This window comes from Poromitra crassiceps (assembly GCF_964638095.1).
Source record: "Poromitra crassiceps genome assembly, chromosome: 7".
NCBI lineage: Eukaryota > Metazoa > Chordata > Actinopteri > Beryciformes > Melamphaidae > Poromitra > Poromitra crassiceps.
In genome coordinates this window covers 20,007,360-20,026,450 of record NC_139628.1, presented here as the reverse complement: position 1 = coordinate 20,026,450, position 19,091 = coordinate 20,007,360, and the positions used below count along the sequence as shown (strand labels likewise).

The 19,091-nt window shown below is 48.9% G+C and overlaps 1 protein-coding gene across 1 annotated transcript in view; it reads left to right on the top strand.

Moving 5' to 3' along the window:
- The window catches only part of LOC310779121 (protein NLRC3-like), a 26,854-nt gene that overhangs the window by 4,968 nt on the left and 2,795 nt on the right, over positions 1-19,091 (top strand). Inside the window, exon 4 of the mRNA XM_083639622.1 lies at positions 114-160. Coding sequence (XP_083495748.1) covers positions 114-160 — 47 coding nt within the window. The remainder of the gene's footprint in view (positions 1-113; positions 161-19,091) is intronic.

Here is a 19,091-nt window from a genome sequence, read left to right as displayed (position 1 = left end):
TAGCAAGCGTGTAAACAACGTGACTCTATAGCAAGATTGTCTGGACAAGTGAGAACACAAACACAGATTATATTGATCTGACTTTATGTAAATGTTTAACCCCCTTCCCACAGTGTTGACCATGGTGGAGTGCAGATGATGAAACCAGGTCTGAGGAAGTGTAAGTGTGTATTTAATTTGATTAATGAAAACATAATATTCCTATTTAAATACAAACATCATGTATGTGACATATATTTACTCAAATCTTACTCTGAAAAAAAATGGCTGACAAAATGCTTCTTCATGAAACTGAAGAAAATAATGAACAATTAATCTGTTAATAAATTAACAACCACTAAACACAACCTATGTATTGTAACAGTCTGACAGCCTACACACACACACCCACCCGCACGCACGCACGCACACACGCACGCACACACGCACACACACACGCACACACACACGCACACACACACACACACACACACACACACACACACACACACACACACACACACACACACACACACACACACACACACACACACACACACACATTTTAACAATTTATTTATGTCCACATAGAAGACGGTACAAGGACGGACACAAATATAGAGGTGCAGTACATTCACAAAATGGACCAGTGGCATAGTCTCACAATACAGACCATAATACTCAGTTTTACTTTGTTTCGAACTCAAGCTCTCACTCTAGTGCCATCTTCGCTGCGCACGCAGCCACTGGAAGAATATTATTTTTGCTCCAAAAATGATCTTTATATAAAACCAAACCACCCACCAACAGGTGGCGTGGTACCCATGGGGCTGAGGCGGCCACCCACATTCCTCTCCCCGTGACTACGTCACGTCTGCTCAGACCCTAGGAGGCCACTCCTTCGTTCTTCCAGCTCGCTGTGGACGTGTTATTTTAAACTCCGTGTGTTAACTTAACGTTTGCGCTCTTAAGCCGAGCTAATTCCGTCTTATTGCCCAGCTAAACAAGGCTTACATGGACGAGATTCTTCAGGCTTCGGGGACCCGAACCTCCATCTTTTTTCTTTCTTTTTTTTTTTACAAATGTATTGACATAATACGAAAATACAGGTTCACAACATAGAGGTTACAAGACAATTGCAAAGGCCATTTAACATAATACATACAGAAAATACAAAAATAAAAGAAAAAGGGAGGCATACGAGAGACTAGATAAGGTTACAAATCAAATTCAATAGACAAGGCTTTAGTTTTCACAGCTTTAGAGTTTGTGCAGTACTTTAGTGTATCCAGGTATGCTTTGAAGTATGCCATGAAGACAGTAAGATTAGGTTTCTGCTTTGCAAATTTGCTGGCATGTATATGGAATTTTGCTAATAGAGAAATGAGGTTGAAGACACATTTCTTTAGAGGGGATTTCATCATCAAAAAAAACAAACAAAATAAAATCAATTTTAAAGTTGAGTTGAGTACCTAATTTCCTGTTCCACAACATATTAAGGTCCTGCCAAAAGCTCTGAGTATAAGTACAGTCCCAAAAAAGGTGAGTTTCTGTTTCATCAACAAGGTGACAGAAGGAACAAAGAGGGTCAATGTTTAGTTTGTATTTTACAATAACTGAATTGACAGGATAAGGCCTGTGCAATATTTTCAGAGATACTTCTCTTACTTTATTAGAGACAAAGAATTTGCTAGGTAATAACCAAGTCTTTTCCCAATCTATGTCGAGATACGAGTTGTTCCAAACAAATATACACGCAGGTCTACTGAAAGTCTCCCTCTGAATTAGTTCTCTTATACATTTGTTATCAGTTTTTTTACTCAAAAAGGGATCTGAGTTTCCTATGTATAAGTCTGGTAAGGTAGAAAGATGGATAATACCTCTGGTTCTAGATTACATCAAGGCTCTAATGCCTGATGGAATTGCATCAAAAACTATTGCATACTCTCTAGGAAGTCCCGATCCTGCATCTCTTCACCAGCGGCGACAGACAAGCTCATCATAAGCTAAGAGCACCTTGCCTTATTGTGTTGTTAGCACATTTTTGCTTAGGCTACCGCCGTGTAGCTTGCTACGTTCATCCCGTCTGGGTTAAAGAGGGCAAATCTGAGAGTTTTAACTCAAGTGGTTGCCGCTCTCAGTTATTAAATAGATAGCTAGCTTGCATCTGTGCGAATAGCATCTTGTCTTGTGTGTTAGCACATTGTACTTAGGCTACCGCCGTGTAGCTGGCTGCGTTCACCCCGGCTGGGGTAACGTTGTTCTGAGAGTATTAACATGAGTGTTGCCGCTCTCAGTTGTGACTAGATAGCTAGCTTGCATCCGTGCGAATAGCATCTTGCTTATTGTGTGTTAGCACATTCGGCTTAGGCTACTGCCGTGTAGCGCGATTACGTTCACCCCGGCTGGGGTAACGTTAAAGAGAGTATTAACTCAAGAGGTGTGCTCTCAGTTATTAGCTAGATAGCTAGCTCGCATCTGTGCGACTAGCATCTTGCCGTATTGTGCGTTAGCACTTCTGCTTAGGCTACCGCCCTTCGGTACCATTGCACGTGCATGTTCGCAAGCCTCCGGGTGGCTTACTGCATAGCTTCTGCACATGCCTAGCTTCTTACAGTACTCCCGCTAACCGGGTACAGCCTGCGGGAGCTTGCTACGAGTTCGCTTTGTTTAACTTGTGACATAAGCCGCGCTGCTACCATGGAGAAGGGAGAGTTCTGCCTGGGGCACGAGCATGCTGCACGGGCGCTGCTCAATCCTAGGTATTGCAGCGTGGCTCGACATAGAGCCACGCTCTTTGTCGAGGAGGACATTCCGCCCAGCGGTACGCCTCTCGAGAGGAGCGTGTCCGCTGGGTCCGACCACTCTGTCGAGGGTGAAGCCCCTGCTCCTCAGGGCCTTCAGGGCCACTCCGAGTAGCCGGAGTTTAGGTGGGGCGATGAGCCCATGCCTCCATTTTTGGAGCAGGGTGAGTTCCCTGCGTACGACCCCCTGGTCGATAGCCCCCAGGAGGAAACCCCCCAGGAGGAGGTTTCTGGCGGGGAGGATTGGGACGGTGCTACCACCGTCACCACTACTGCGGGGGAGGGGGCTCGCTCAGAGATGAGCATGAACGAGCCCTACCAAAAGCAGTTTTGCGGGGTGATGTCCAGGGCTGCGGCTAAGCTGGGCATCGCTTGGGCCGACCCACCCCAGCCCCCTGCCTCAGTGCTGCAGGGGTGCTACTTTCAGGCACGCCAGGCACCCCACCGTGCAGGCAGGGTGGGAAAAGCCACAGGAGGCCAAGCCGCTTTGCGCGGGCATGGCCCCGTGGTCGGCGCTCGACGGCGAGGAGATGTCCCCCCTGGAGGAACTCGTGGCATCCCACCAGGCCTCCAACGCCCGCAGGCCGACACTGCCTTCAAAGGCATGCCAGCTAACGGCCAGGCTGGCCGAAAAATCGTATTTGGCGGCGGGTCAGTCCGCCGCCATGACGAATAATTTGGCCATCCTGCAGGGCTACCAGGCCATCCTCCTGAGGGAGTTGCAGGGCAACCCGTCTCCGGAAATGTATACGGAGCTCAGGATGGCCACAGATTATGCCCTCCGCATGGTGGACTGTTTGGAACAGAACAGTGGGAAGGTTATGGCCTTCACTGTGCTGACACACCGCCACCTCTGGCTCAACCTGACCCAGCTGTCTGAGCCGGAGAAGAGGAGGCTGCTTGGGGCCAAAATCTCGCCGGAGGGCCTCTTCGGGCCATCAGTGGAGGATTTGGCCCAGCGGCTGGAGAGGCAGCAAACGGGACTCTGCTGGGGTCAGGTCAGGTCCCTCATGCCACGACGGCAGCGAGGGGACGACCTCCGGGGCCCGCTGCTCCGTGAGCCACCCCACACCAGTGGGTGCGGCCCCTCCAGGGTCGTGCCCCCTCAATGGCTGTACCCCACCCGGCCGCAGTGGGCTTATCCTGGGTCCCACGGCTGACCAGGATGCGCGGCCATCGCCCCCAGCAGCGTGGACGAGGGGGTGCGCGGGTGGCGGGTGATCTGGCTAAGCAGGGACCTGCTCAGTCCGCCACTTGCCGGCGCTACGCGCCCGGCGGGGGCGGCAGCTGGCCAAAGTCTGGGCTCAGAGCCACCCTTCGGCTTGTAGCTTTAGGGACAAACCCACCGTCCTCGGTGCCCATGGCCCGAGTTCAGTCGGGAGCTCTCCCGGGGTCTCGTGCCCGTCATCAAGGCTCGCCTTGGTCCATGGCCACGGCCTAGCCTCGGTTGGAAGCATCCAGGACAAGCCCACTGTTACAATTGGCTCGCAATCTCTTAGCGGACGTGTATTTTAGTGTGATCAGAAATGATATCAGCTATGTAGTCATACAGCTAATTCCCTCACCAGCAATACACAAGCAAGGAAGAAGAAAGAAGCAAGAAATAGGCATTTGGTTTCCTTATATCATGAATGAAAGATTGGCGGCCTACCAGATGGTCCGAAACAACGGTATGGCGTATGGATGGCCTCCCGTCGGACCTCTGGGCCAGCACCGGCGTTGTGTCACTCCGAACACGGCCAGCCCGCTCGGCCTGGAACTGTTCAGTGTGAGGAGGGTGGTTGAATGGAGAAGGTCCTCCTTCGGGTCTCCGTCGGTCTTCTGCACAACACTCCCTGAAGTCCTCAGAACTCTCCAATGACTACGGCAGTTGGTCTCCGAGTAACTGGCTGGGCGTAGTGAAGCGCCCACTCCCATCTATCGGAGCTCTCCTGCTCAATGTCAGGTTGTTACCTGGAAGTAACCAGTGTAGCCTGGCTTTCCCCTTTCACCTCACCTCACAGGTGTTCTGCAGCTTCTGCTGGTCTCACTGCTATGTGCCACCTGTAGCATCTGCTTGTCCTTGGCTAGACACCATCTTTATTGTCTCTGTAATGCACAGCACCTGCGCCACTCTCCAGGGCATGACATCATCTTCTTGAAGTCCCAAGGAGAGTTAAAGGGACAAATACATAATCCCCAATACATTCCATACAGCTGCCACTCATAATATATATGAAACCAAATGCCCTCACCAATAGGAAAGTAAAGAAAGTGAAGAGGAAGTAAAAGAAAGGGGACGTACGTAACACCCACCATCAATGGCACCGCGTGCCCATTGTCGGTCGGTCGGGAGCTCTCCTGTGGACTGCGCTCCCGGACGTTGGCCCGGCCTTCGGCAGGGCCCAGATCCGTGTGCGATCGGGCTCGAAAGAGGACTTCGTCCCCGCAGTCCTCCCAGCCCGCGAAAGTCACGCGGCTGGAGGGTTACTCCGATCCGGCGCACCCACGGGGTGCGTCAGTAGTCGGGGTTTGCGTAAGGGATTTTCCCCCGGCATGCCTAGCTTCTACGGAGCTGACCGTGTGGCAGGGGGGCGCAGCCTCTCCGTCCTGCTCCCCCCATTTTCTCCCCCCATCGGGGCATCGGATCAGGTCCCGGTGCCCAACAATATACACATGACCAAAGGGGTGATTTCCGCTCCTTTTGGCTACGAGAGACCATCTTTGTCAAGTCAAGTCAAGTCAAGTCAAGTCAAGTCAAGTTTATTTATATAGCCCTAATTCACAAGCATGTCTCAGAGGGCTTCACAGAGAATATGTCTAGCTAATTCTAGCTGACACAGAAGTAGCAAATTACAGAATTAAGATAACACATTGAACAATTGATAGAGAAATATAGAAATATAGGATAGAGCAGAGGAGAGAGCAGGAGAAGGGAGGAGAGCAGGGGGAATGTGAGAGAGTGATGGGGTGGGGAGGGAATGGGAAATGTTGGAGAGTATAGGAGGTGGGGAAGGAGCAAGAGGAGAGAGCAGGAGAGGGGAAGGGGGAGGGGGAGTGGGGGGGTGTGGGGGAGAAGAGAGCAGGGGGAGGGAGGTGGGGAGAGAATGGGAAATGTGGGGGAGGAGAGAGCGTATGGAAGTGTATGGGAGTATAGAGAGAGTATGGGAGACTATGGAGAGAACAGGGAAAAGAGGGCTAGCTGACACAACAGTAACAAATTACAGTAGTAATTAGATTAATGGGAGACCCTAAAGATAAGAAAAATCATTGTTGTTATTTGTTCTACCTTGGGTAGGGGTATCTCAAAAACTAAAGCCTTTTTTGAGGACTTGCTGCTAGACTAATAGGTCTGTAGCTTGCCGGGTCTACTTCCTCCTTCCCCTTTTTTAGAATAAGGGAGATGTTAGCTTCATACAGTGTTTTAGGCAAAACATTATCTTTCTTGGAGCTAGATGTCATTCTGAGGAGGAGTGGGGCAAGAATGTCACAAAATTTCTTGTAGCGCCAAATCCGTCCGGTCCACCCGCTTTGCCTGATGGGAATGATTTGATTTCTTGAAATCACAATCTAAGTCCTCTCTAGCAACATCACTAAGTTTGGGCATTTCAAGAGGGTCAAAGAAGTCATTTAGATCAGACTGAGCAGCATCATACTTAGATGAGTAGAGTTCACTGTAAAACTCTCTGACACTGATAAACTCTCTCGTTTATCTCTTTTGGGTTAGTCAGCAAGGCGCCCCTCTTTGATTTGATAGAAATAATTGACCTGGAAGCTTGGGCACCCTTAAGCTGCCACGACAGAAGCCCCTCTGGCTTATCTCCCAATTCAAATTGTTTTTGTCTCAGCTTTAAGAGGAGTGTATTTATTTGACCACCCAAGATGCAGTTGTATTCATACTTTAGCTTCAGTATCTTATTATAATCTTCTGAAGATTTTGACCAGGTGTATGTCGCTTCAAGGGCGGGGAGAGCATTTTCAATCTCCAATAGTCGCCTCCGTTTCCCCTTTCTGTCAGCTGCTTCATGTGAGATTATATCCCCACGAATAACAACCTTAAAGGTTGTTATTGTTTCCCATAATGTGGAGTCTGAATCTTCACCATTATCATTGAATTCAATAAATTGTTTTAGTTTAGTGGTAATATATTCTATAAATGTTCCCTCAGTGAGTAAAGAGGGGTTGAAACGCCAAGAGTAGGTTTGCTTGGTGAGAGAGAGACGTAAGGACAATGTCAAGGGGCTATGGTCAGAAATCAGTATGTTATTTTAAGGTGACGTGAGATATTAATTGAGAATCTATTAAAAGATAATCTATTCTGCTGTATGATTTGTGGGCATGGGAATAAAAAGAATATGCTTTATCAATGGGATGATGAACCCTCCAAGCGTCGACTAGATTCCTGGATTTAATCAGATTGTTTAGGACATGTACTGATGAGATATGTGGGGGCGGGCGAGGGGATAGTCTGTCTAAAAACGGGTCTAAATAGCAGTTCAGATCACCTCCGACTATTATATTTGAATTGATGGTGTCAGGAAGTAAGTCGAAAACTTTTTTTTTTAAATTGGCTCGTCAGAATTTGGTCCATAAATGTCGAGAATTGTTAACGGAAATTAATTAATGGTTCCAGAAACTAAAATATATCGTCCAAAAGGGTCTGCAGTGATGGGAGGTGAGCTGAAATGGTATATCTTTTTTAAACAGGATGGCTACGCCACGAGCGTGGGAGGAAAATGATGATTGAAATGCCTGTGAGTGACACCCAGCTACACCTCAACTTGCGTTGTTGTGTAGGGCTGATGTGAGTCTCCTGAAGGAGGATGATGTCTGCTGACAGTGATCTGAGATGTCTGAAAACTTTCTCCCTTTTAACTGGTTGACCCAGCCCCTTGACATTCCATGAGACCATTTTTATCTCCCTCCCCCCCAGCTGAATGTTACCCTGAGACCCGGGCATTCATGACAGGAGGATTTGTGCACATAGATGTGAAATGAAATGGAGTGAGCACACACATGCACAGGCACACGCACACGCACACGCACACGCACACGCACACGCACACGCACACGCACACGCACACGCACACACACACACACACACACACACACACACACACACACACACACACAAAACATGAACAAAAACAAAAATATAGAAGCATTCCCCTCCCTGGGACTCCACCTGGTGGAGCATCCCAATCCCACAATGCTTACTTTCTTCTTTTCACAGTAGCACGCAGCTGCAGAGCCTCTGCGTATCCTATCTTCTTCTTCTTCTAATATCATATTATATCAGAAGTGTTCCTTGTTTTGTGTTCACAATAGTGATGTCAGTTAGATTTGTTAGGTCAGAGCTATGGAATATTAAATCATCCATCTTTGCTCACTACATCTGCCTTTCTTACTGTCATTAATGGCAACTAAACCTGTTCCAATTTTGCATTGGGGAGAGTTCTATTGAAGTGACCACAAACCATCTGTGTCATTTCACCTTTTATTGAAAATGCTTCCACCAGATTTTCACGGCTGCTTTATGAGAAACGCCATTTGTAGGCAGGACAAACCCACCCCTCTAAACACGCTCTAATGTAATCACAATGGGAGATTTCTGCACTCTGGGCTAATTTCAAATGGCATTTGAGTGGCGACAACATCGTTGACATCACTGGCACTCGGCATAAGGAGGATTAACATTATTATTATCGATATCAGATTCTTCATCGTCAATAACGTAACGCTAAACATCACTGACACTGACGTTACTCGGTGTTGACGTTTCAGCTAGAAGTGCCTTGTTGTTCGACTGTCCTGTTTGTTTTTTCTGAGTGGGTCCCACTTCTGAGAACGTCTTTTTCCTTTTTAGCCAGCGATCTATCATGTTTGCAAGCAGCTGTCTGAAATCAACAGAGGAGCGTTGATGTCGAGACTGAGGGACGCAATATTTTTTTTCCCATGATGGCGAAGGCTAGGTGAAGGCATGACCCGCCCCTCTCTGCCTCTGTTTGTCCTAGTGTCAAACGTTCATCCAATCACATTCGCTTGGCATCTCTTTCTACAGATTGTGCTCAGTGGGTCAGACAGACAGCCGTTTGGCTGAAGAAAAAATTGCCTTTTTTGCATGTTTGAATCTGTTTTAGCCATATTTAGTGGAATATCTAATTTTAAACACACCAATGTTATTGTCTATTGATTTAATTCCTCTCACACTCACACCACTGACTTTATTAAATAAAGTCATTTTAAGTCACAACTGTAAAATATCTGTTAGCCCCTATATCCGAAAACACAATTTGTCACTCATTGAGCCAAGTAATATTATGTCCAAGAAAGCATACAGTGAAGCCACTTTACAGACAAGCTTGTTCTGAAGAAGAAAAAGAAAAACACAGGTTGCCAGCCAGGCCTCTTCAGATGTTTCAGCACCGAGGCACAGCCCTCGGTTCAGCACCACCGCAGATGGACAGCGACAGGCTGTGACAGCACCCTGTCTCCCTCTCTCTCTTACACACAGACACACAGACACACACACCAACCAACACAGCACCATGGACAGTGCCATGGATTTTCATTATAGTTAGTGACTGTTGTTTATGCCAGTGGTTCTCAAATGGGGGTCCGGGGACCCCCAGGGGTCCTTGAGGGGTTTCCAGGGGGTTCCAGAGGGTCCCCAGCCAAAAGGGGGGTATTACCATGCATAACCATGGTCGGCGCCATGGATTTTTACCAATAATTTGCTCAAACAAATGAATACAGTTTGACATCCCCATACAGCAGCCATATAGTCACGCAACACATAATAACCCACACAACAAACTGCAGGCTATTGCAAGCCTGCACAATTAACCAAGCACACATGGCGGTGTACAACACAATCAATAACAAACAACAAAAAACCAGATAGCCAGCATGTATGACAACTTGACAGGATAAATTATTATTAAACAACACTTACCAATGACGTTTTCATCCAGCAGGCAGCAGCTGTTAGTTTAATCCAATCATCCAGGGAAATTGGAATCCATTGAACTGCCCAATGTCCAAAAAAGAAAAATCCAAAAAATCCAACAGTGAACTGAACACATTCGAACAGGCCAAACTGGAACGTGGCTGAACTATATACAGTATGTGGCCTGATCTTACAGCAGCGCAATCCTCCTCTCCTTCAAACCTCTCAGCCACCTTGTCCTTATCAATGTCTATATCCTTCTCTATGGATAGTAAGGTGAGGTTTGAGAGTCTGCCCTCCTTCATGCATGCATCCCGGAGATAACTTTTAATTAACTTCAGGTGACTGAAACTGCGTTCCGCAGTTGCACTGGTTACTGGTAGTGTTTTGTAAATACGATACAATATACTGATGTTCGGAAATGCCCTGTCCATATCGTTGCAGATCATGAGTGGCAAAACAGATTCTGTGGTCTTGATTTCTATTTTCAATTCGCTACACATAGCGCGGATAGAAAGGAATTCATACAACACTCGGTCAGCTGTCACATCTCCAGCATAGAAGTTGGCTAGCTCCTGGATTCTGTTGGTTGCGTCATCGGTGGAGAAGCTTTTGGGGTTCAGGATGGAGAAAAGTTTTGCTATTTGGCGCAAATCTGTAAAGCGTGTCTCAAACTGTCGCACAAGGGTGTCCAGGATATGGAAAAAAAAATCCACTTTGAAACTTGTTTTTGGATCCTGGATCACTTCATCTTCTGCCATCTCATCATGGAAGCGTTTTCGTCTTCGGCCTCTTCCCCCTGTAAACTCAGTGGAAGAGTTGCACTGCCTAGCCATGTCTTGTGCTGTTTCAATCATTTCTTCAAATGACAAATCTGTTTGCATTTCCTTGAGCTGTCTCATACAGGTGTCAATCATCTGGACAGCCGTGCTGATGTCTAGCGATGCTTTTTGGAGGTAGTTTGATAATATGTATGTCTTCTGCAGCATAGCATTCCAAAAACACAGCATGCATTTGAATTCAAATGTGCCTATCTTGTGAAGTAGACCGTCTGCTTCTGATGCTGTCTTCGGTGAAGTGAGGTTGTGTACTTTTATTCGCTCCAAGGCTGCAAGTATAGCAGGTAGACTTTGTATCACCGCTTCAGTAGCCTGCTTCCTGGATGCCCACCTGGTATCTGACAGAGCTTTTAATGTTAATATAGTTCCCTCCAGCTGCATGTTGTCCTGTTCCTCCTCTAGGATCTTAAATGGTGGAAGGAAACAGTAGAGGGATTCCAGTCTACCAAAAAATAGTTTTGCGCTACACAGTGAACATGCTGCATCCAGGAGGACGAGGTTTAGATTGTGCGCACAGCAGTGCACGTAAAATGCCTTCTGGGAGCACTGTTGTTTGACCCTTGCTTGCAGCTCTGATAAATGACCTGACATTGTTCTTGCCCCATCATATGCCTGGCCCCGGATAAGTTTAACATCCAGACCTAATGCATTGAGTGCATTTACAAGTACATAATTTTTTTATCTGCGTTGCTGCATGGAAGCTCTTCAAACTGAATAAAGCGCTCCATATTCTGGCCCGTTTCAGTGACCTTTGGGCACAATCTGCCTGACTGAACATGTATTTTTGTTGCTAAAGGTGCTGACAAGGTTCTGTGCAGCCTCGACTTGGAGCCTTGCCACCGACGAGCGGCGACAGCAAGACTGTGCATACCCGAACGTTAACTCGGCGCATTGGCTGCGGTACACCTCAAAAACACTAGGTGGCTTGTGGTACACTCATGTCCATTACATATGACGCTATCGTGTTGTTTACCAAGAACTTGCAATCATGTCGGTGGGGGGACATTTTATTGTCCCTCCATTTCAAAACTCATTCCGGTGAGCCTGCAGAAGTCTTTGCTAGATGAGGGACAAGCACTGTTAAATGAGGAAATTGCATTTCCTCATTCCTCACAACAAGTACGTCCAATCACAGCTCTCGTGCTGGTCACGTCGCGTTGACGCCGCGGAGTCACATTTTTGAGGAGCTGCACGACCCCTCCGCCGAGCTGCGCCAATAGGCCGGCCAGCTGCGGCGACCCCCTCGGCGCAGTCAGCGCCGGCGATTTCGCTCAAGCATAATTTGCGCTTATGACGCAATTGTATTTGTTCTTCCGGTTCAGCGTTAGCCGGCCGGACGGTAAACATCAGTAAACTGTAAACTAAGAATGAAGTTTGGCAACATTCAGCAGCTACACTGTGGCCAATTTCAGACATGCTCATAGCGTTGCTGCGAGGAGCCGATGGCTGTACCCGGTTGGCATTTAACATTAGTTACAAAAGCACGTCGACAGTGTTTTCTCACTGCCAGTAACAGTAGGGGTTGACAGATACTACCTAGTCCGACCGGACACACAGCCCTCGCTGCTCGTTAAAAATGTCCAAATAGGCGTTATTCTGATAAACGGGTCACATATTTGGAATGTTACCTTCTCATCCGAAAGAATATTAAAACTTTATAACCGTTTGTTTTTTTTGCTTGAAAACAGCTTTTTGGCACGTCTAAAAATGATAAAAGATAAAGGTAGGAGTAATCTACTTCCGGGTCTAAAATGGAATAACGATTACAAAATGACGTTATGCAGAAGCGTCCTGATATGTGCAAATGATAAGGTAAATACAAGGAGTCACCTGCAGGTAAAAAAAAAACAAAAGTTAATACATCATAAAAAAGGGCTCAGATCGAGTATTCATTCAAACCATTGGGCTCAACTGTGTTTAAGGTGTGTATCCAATATGCTTCCCTCTTAAGCAATTGGTTGATGATGTTTCCCCTTCTTGGATTGGGTAAGACTCTCTCAATGCCTATACATTTCAAAGAGGCTGCAGAGCCATGATTTCTGTCATTGTAGTGGCGGGCAATTGCATAATCCATGTTGCCATTTCTTATAGCTGCCTTGTGTTCTGCCATTCTCTATTTAAGATTGTGTTTGGTTTGGCCGACCTATATGAGACCACAAGAACATTTAAGCATGTAGACTACATGTGTGGTCATGCAGTTGATTAATTCTTTTAATCTGTATTTTTCTCTTGTACACTAGAAGGACCAGAATTCCATAACTAGAACGATAGATTCCAAACTCTATAATCTCTCATGATAAATACCCAATTGAGAGATTAATGCATTGTGTTAAGATATATTTAAAAAGACAAAACAACACCAAAATGTGAAAATAGAGACTACAAATATAGAACCCTGAGAAACTCAGTGAGGTCGAAATGACTGCCTATGGTCTTTCTAGGTAAAAATGCGAATATTTTATTTGCCTTTTGTGGCCTAATTCAAGTCAAAACTATTTTAAATGTAAAGTCAGGTACCAGCAGCATTGTATTTTTTAACTCAACAAAGTTATTGCACATCATTTCAAAAAGGTCAAAATGACCACTGTGGTCTTTCTAGTGTTAAAGACTTTTGTGTTAAAGGTATTTGAGCAATGTATGCATCGACCACACTTGTTTTTTCCCATAGACTTCCTGAGAGAGCCAGTTGGTTTTCACTGCAGACTCTCTATACATGGATTTAACTATAGAATCACTGATGTTTCTGCCGCTTTTGTAGCAAAAACGGGGCAAAGAGGCAGCTAAATGTTTGAGGCTAGGGTCACAATCCAAGATTCTCCAATGTTTCTTTATGATGTTCTTGACTTCTCCTGAGACATTATTATACTCTGACACAAAGGTGGCCTTTTTGTCTGTGCTTTTCTGAGGAGGGTACAGTAGTTGTTTTCATTCTAGGGTTCTAGTTTTACTGACAGCTACATCTAGAGATCTCTCGCTATAACCTCTGTCTTTAAAGCGTCTCCTCATCTCTTGAGCTTTTAATTCAAAGTCAGATTCTCTGCTGCATATAGGTGTGTGTGTGTGTGCGTGCGTGTGTGTGTGTGTGTGTGTGTGTGTGTGCGCGTGTGCGTGCGTGTGTGTGCGCGTGTGTGTGTGTGTGTGTGTGTGCGCGTGTGCGTGCGTGTGTGTGTGTGTGTGTGTGCGCATGTGCGTGCGTGTGTGTGTGTGTGTGTGTGCGCGTGTGCGTGCGTGTGTGTGTGTGTGTGTGCGCGTGTGCGTGCGTGTGTGTGTGCGTGCGTGCGTGTGTGCGTGTGTGCGTGCGTGCGTGTGCATGTGAAAATTAAGCTGCTTTCACACATGTTTGGAATTCAGGAGTTATCTAGAGGCCATACGGATGGCTGTCATATGTGAATGTCTGCATGCAGCTCATGCGCGCTCCCGCGGAGCCTCCTCCTAGACGGAGGAAAGTGTACCCCGAGCCGTAGTCGCAGAAGCGTATTGTCCCCCCCCCCCCCCTCCAGAGCTCCGTGAGCTCGTGAGTGCATGAGGACAGAGACGATCGTGACAGATTATTATTATATAAATAGTCGATGTGAATGAGCAGCAAAAAACACATGCCATTTGGTTTTCAAATGAAGCTCAAAACTGCTCCGTGTGCGACAGCCAACATGTTGCGGATTGCTGGATTGAAAGGCTCATGGCTCTGATCTGATTTCATGTCTGCTTCGCACAGCACACATTTAATAAGCATTTTTGGACGCGAGGGTCGTCCCGCTTCCCAGTATTGGACATCGCCAGGTAGGGTATCTGGATCTGGTTGCGCTTTGATTTAACGTTTACACAGCGTTCGCGCAAATTCCAAGTAGCGTCAAGTCAGGCAGTATAAAACGAAAACTTCGGGGTATAACCTTCGCAATAATGGCAATTTAATAAAGTAAATGCACGTGTAATGTTTTTTTGTGTGTGTTTCGAAAGATACAGAACGGAGATAAACTGGAAGAATATCTGCTCCCTTCGAAAAGTCAATTTTAACCCGTAGTGAGTCGACATTCTGATTTTTTGTTACTAAGTAATACAACATTTATTTTATTTTGAAGGTAAAAACGTCTAGCTTCCTGTATTCTGTATAATTCTAGTAGGTTTGAGGCATTTTAGGACTGAACATAGCAAAGACCTGTTTTGTTTGTACTGCTTGCGACTCGAGGAAATCGATGCATCTGGGCGTGAGTTGTAGGGTTGTTTAATTAATTACTAACGTTATGCGCAAACGATTATATGCCGTGAACGTTAGGCAGTTATCGCCCATTATGTATTTTTAGTTTTCACAACTGTGTGGTCATGCCCAAATTCCCCCACCCCCGCCGCCCGCCCCCTCTCTACTTTACAAACTCTGCGGAGGTGCTACTCATGTGTGAATGCAACATGCCTCATGTGTGAAAGGGTACACTTCACCTATCATCCGGGGCAGGCTCAGTGGGGGGCAACCCTGACCTGATCCGGAGTTCATGTGTGAAAGTGGCTTTAGTGTTGTAGGTTAGTTGGTGTGTGAAGAGTTTAGATTTGTATTGGAAAACGCTTTCTAGCCATCAGAACCAACACAGTCTCACAGGAAATTGTAAAATAGCAACGTTTTGGACCAACGTTGCTATGTTACAATTTCGGCTCCAAAATTGTAAAATGGTAACGTTTTAGGTTTAGGGCCTGGGGAGAGGTTAGGGTCAGGGTCTGGGGAGAGGTTAGGGTTAGGGTCTGGGGAGAGGTTAGGGTTAGGGTCTGGGGAGAGGTTAGGGTCTGGGGAGAGGTTAGAGTTAGGGTCTGGGGAGAGGTTAGGTCTGGGGAGAGGTTAGACCTCGTTCACACAGGACGCAAGCAGAACGTAAGCAGAACTGAAGCTTGAAGCAGACACAAGCTGAACGTATGCCTTACCGTTCACACAAGACACCTTGTCTTTTCCTCTCAGCGCCTACTCTCGTGTCTCGTGCTTTGAACCCGTCCACAACTCCCATTGACTTCATGCCTCACGGCTTCACGGCTTCAGCGTCACACTTGGAAATTCTGCGTCAATCCTGAGTGATCGCTTCGGCGTGGCGTGAGCGTGGCTTCAGCGTGGCGTGAGCGTGGCTTCAGCGTGGCGTGAGCGTCTTCACCTGTTAACAAGGACGCCGAAATGAAACTTGTGGGTTCAGTGTAGGTATACAGCTTCGGTTGAGCGTTGCTTCGGCGTACTGTGTGAACGGGCCTTAGGGTTAGGGACTGGGGAGAGGTTAGGGACTGGGGAGAGGTTAGGGTGTGGGGAGAGGTTAGGGTGTGGGGAGAGGTTAGGGACTGAGGAGAGGTTAGGGTCTGGGGAGAGGTTAGGGTGTGGGGAGAGGTTAGGGTGTGGGGAGAGGTTAGGGTGTGGGGAGAGGTTAGAGACTGGGGAGAGGTTAGGGACTGGGGAGAGGTTAGGGACTGGGGAGAGGTTAGGGTGTGGGGAGAGGTTAGGGTGTGGGGAGAGGTTAGGGACTGGGGAGAGGTTAGGGTGTGGGGAGAGGTTAGGGTGTGGGGAGAGGTTAGGGACTAGGGAGGGGTTAGGGTCTGGGGAGAGGTTAAGGACTGGGGAGAGGTTAGGGACTGGGGAGAGGTTAAGGACTGGGGAGAGGTTAGGGACTGGGGAGAGGTTAGGGTGTGGGGAGAGGTTAGGGACTGGGGAGAGGTTAGGGTGTGGGGAGAGGTTAGGGTGTGGGGAGAGGTTAGGGACTGGGGAGAGGTTAGGGACTGGGGAGAGGTTAGGGACTGGGGTGAGGTTAGGGACTGGGGAGAGGTTAGGGTGTGGGGAGAGGTTAGGGTGTGGGGAGAGGTTAGGGACTGGGGAGAGGTTAGGGTGTGGGGAGAGGTTAGGGTCTGGGGAGAGGTTAAGGACTGGGGAGAGGTTAGGGTCTGGGGAGAGGTTAGGGACAAGGGAGAGGTTAGGGTCTGGGGAGAGGTTAGGGTGTGGGGAGAGGTTAGGGTGTGGGGAGAGGTTAGAGACTGGGGAGAGGTTAGGGTGTGGGGAGAGGTTAGGGACTGGGGAGAGGTTAGGGTGTGGGGAGAGGTTAGGGACTGGGGAGAGGTTAGGGTGTGGGGAGAGGTTAGGGTCTGGGGAGAGGTTAAGGACTGGGGAGAGGTTAGGGACTGGGGAGAGGTTAGGGACTGGGGAGAGGTTAGGGTCTGGGGAGAGGTTAGGGTCTGGGGAGAGGTTAGGGACTAGGGAGAGGTTAGGGTCTGGGGAGAGGTTAGCGTGTGGGGAGAGGTTAGGGTCTGGGGAGAGGTTAGGGACTGGGGAGAGGTTAGGGACTGGGGAGAGGTTAGGGACTAGGGAGAGGTTAGGATCTGGGGAGAGGTTAGGGTCTGGGGAGAGGTTAGGGTCTGGGGAGAGGTTAGGGTCTGGGGAGAGGGAGAGGTTAGGGTCTGGGGAGAGGTTAGGGTCTGGGGAGAGGTTAGGATCTGGGGATAGGTTAGGGTGTGGGGAGAGGTTAGGGTGTGGGGAGAGGTTAGGATCTGGGGAGAGGTTAGGGTATGGGGAGAGGTTAGGGTCTGGGGAGAGGTTAAGGACTGGGGAGAGGTTAGGGTCTGGGGAGAGGTTAGGGACAAGGGAGAGGTTAGGGTCTGGGGAGAGGTTAGGGTGTGGGGAGAGGTTAGGGTGTGGGGAGAGGTTAGAGACTGGGGAGAGGTTAGGGTGTGGGGAGAGGTTAGGGACTGGGGAGAGGTTAGGGTGTGGGGAGAGGTTAGGGACTGGGGAGAGGTTAGGGTGTGGGGAGAGGTTAGGGTCTGGGGAGAGGTTAAGGACTGGGGAGAGGTTAGGGACTGGGGAGAGGTTAGGGACTGGGGAGAGGTTAGGGTCTGGGGAGAGGTTAGGGTCTGGGGAGAGGTTAGGGACTAGGGAGAGGTTAGGGTCTGGGGAGAGGTTAGCGTGTGGGGAGAGGTTAGGGTCTGGGGAGAGGTTAGGGACTGGGGAGAGGTTAGGGACTGGGGAGAGGTTAGGGACTAGGGAGAGGTTAGGATCTGGGGAGAGGTTAGGGTCTGGGGAGAGGTTAGGGTCTGGGGAGAGGTTAGGGTCTGGGGAGAGGTTAGGGTCTGGGGAGAGGTTAGGGTCTGGGGAGAGGTTAGGATCTGGGGAGAGGTTAGGGTCTGGGGAGAGGTTAGGGTCTGGGGAGAGGTTAGGATCTGGGGAGAGGTTAGGGTGTGGGGAGAGGTTAGGGTGTGGGGAGAGGTTAGGATCTGGGGAGAGGTTAGGGTATGGGGAGAGGTTAGGGTCTGGGGAGAGGTTAGGGTGTGGGGAGAGGTTAGGGTCTGGGGAGAGGTTAGGGTCTGGGGAGAGGTTAGGATCTGGGGAGAGGTTAGGGTGTGGGGAGAGGTTAGGGTGTGGGGAGAGGTTAGGGTGTGGGGAGAGGTTAGGATCTGGGGAGAGGTTAGGGTCTGGGGAGAGGTTAGGGTCTGGGGAGGGGTTAGGGTCTGGGGAGAGGTTAGGGTGTGGGGAGAGGTTAGGGTCTGGGGAGAGGTTAAGGACTGGGGAGAGGTTAGGGACTGGGGAGAGGTTAGGGACTGGGGAGAGGTTAGGGTCTGGGGAGAGGTTAGGGTCTGGGGAGAGGTTAGGGACTAGGGAGAGGTTAGGGTCTGGGGAGAGGTTAGCGTGTGGGGAGAGGTTAGGGTCTGGGGAGAGGTTAGGGACTGGGGAGAGGTTAGGGACTGGGGAGAGGTTAGGGACTAGGGAGAGGTTAGGATCTGGGGAGAGGTTAGGGTCTGGGGAGAGGTTAGGGTCTGGGGAGAGGTTAGGGTCTGGGGAGAGGTTAGGGTCTGGGGAGAGTTTAGGGTCTGGGGAGAGGTTAGGGTCTGGGGAGAGGTTAGGATCTGGGGAGAGGTTAGGGTGTGGGGAGAGGTTAGGATCTGGGGAGAGGTTAGGGTATGGGGAGAGGTTAGGGTCTGGGGAGAGGTTAGGGTGTGGGGAGAGGTTAGGGTCTGGGGAGAGGTTAGGATCTGGGGAGAGGTTAGGGTGTGGGGAGAGGTTAGGGTGTGGGGAGAGGTTAGGGTGTGGGGAGAGGTTAGGATCTGGGGAGAGGTTAGGGTCTGGGGAGAGGTTAGGGTCTGGGGAGAGGTTAGGGTCTGGGGAGGGGTTAGGGTCTGGGGAGAGGTTAGGGTGTGGGGAGAGGTTAGGGTCTGGGGAGAGGTTAGGGTCTGGGGAGAGGTTAGGATCTGGGGAGAGGTTAGGGTGTGGGGAGAGGTTAGGATCTGGGGAGGGGTTAGGGTCTGGGGAGAGGTTAGGATCTGGGGAGAGGTTAGGGTGTGGGGAGAGGTTAGGGTGTGGGGAGAGTTTAAAGTGTGGGGAGAGGTTAGGGTGTGGGGAGAGTTTAGGGTGTGGGGAGAGGTTAGGGTGTGGGGAGAGGTTACTGGGGAGAGGTTAGGGTGTGGGGAGAGGTTACTGGGGAGAGGTTAGGGTGTGGGGGTAACATAGCAACGTTGGTCCAAAATGTTGCTATTTTATTTTGGAGACCGGACTGACAGAACTGCAATGTCACATGGTCAGGTGACTCAGTGTTGTTTTTT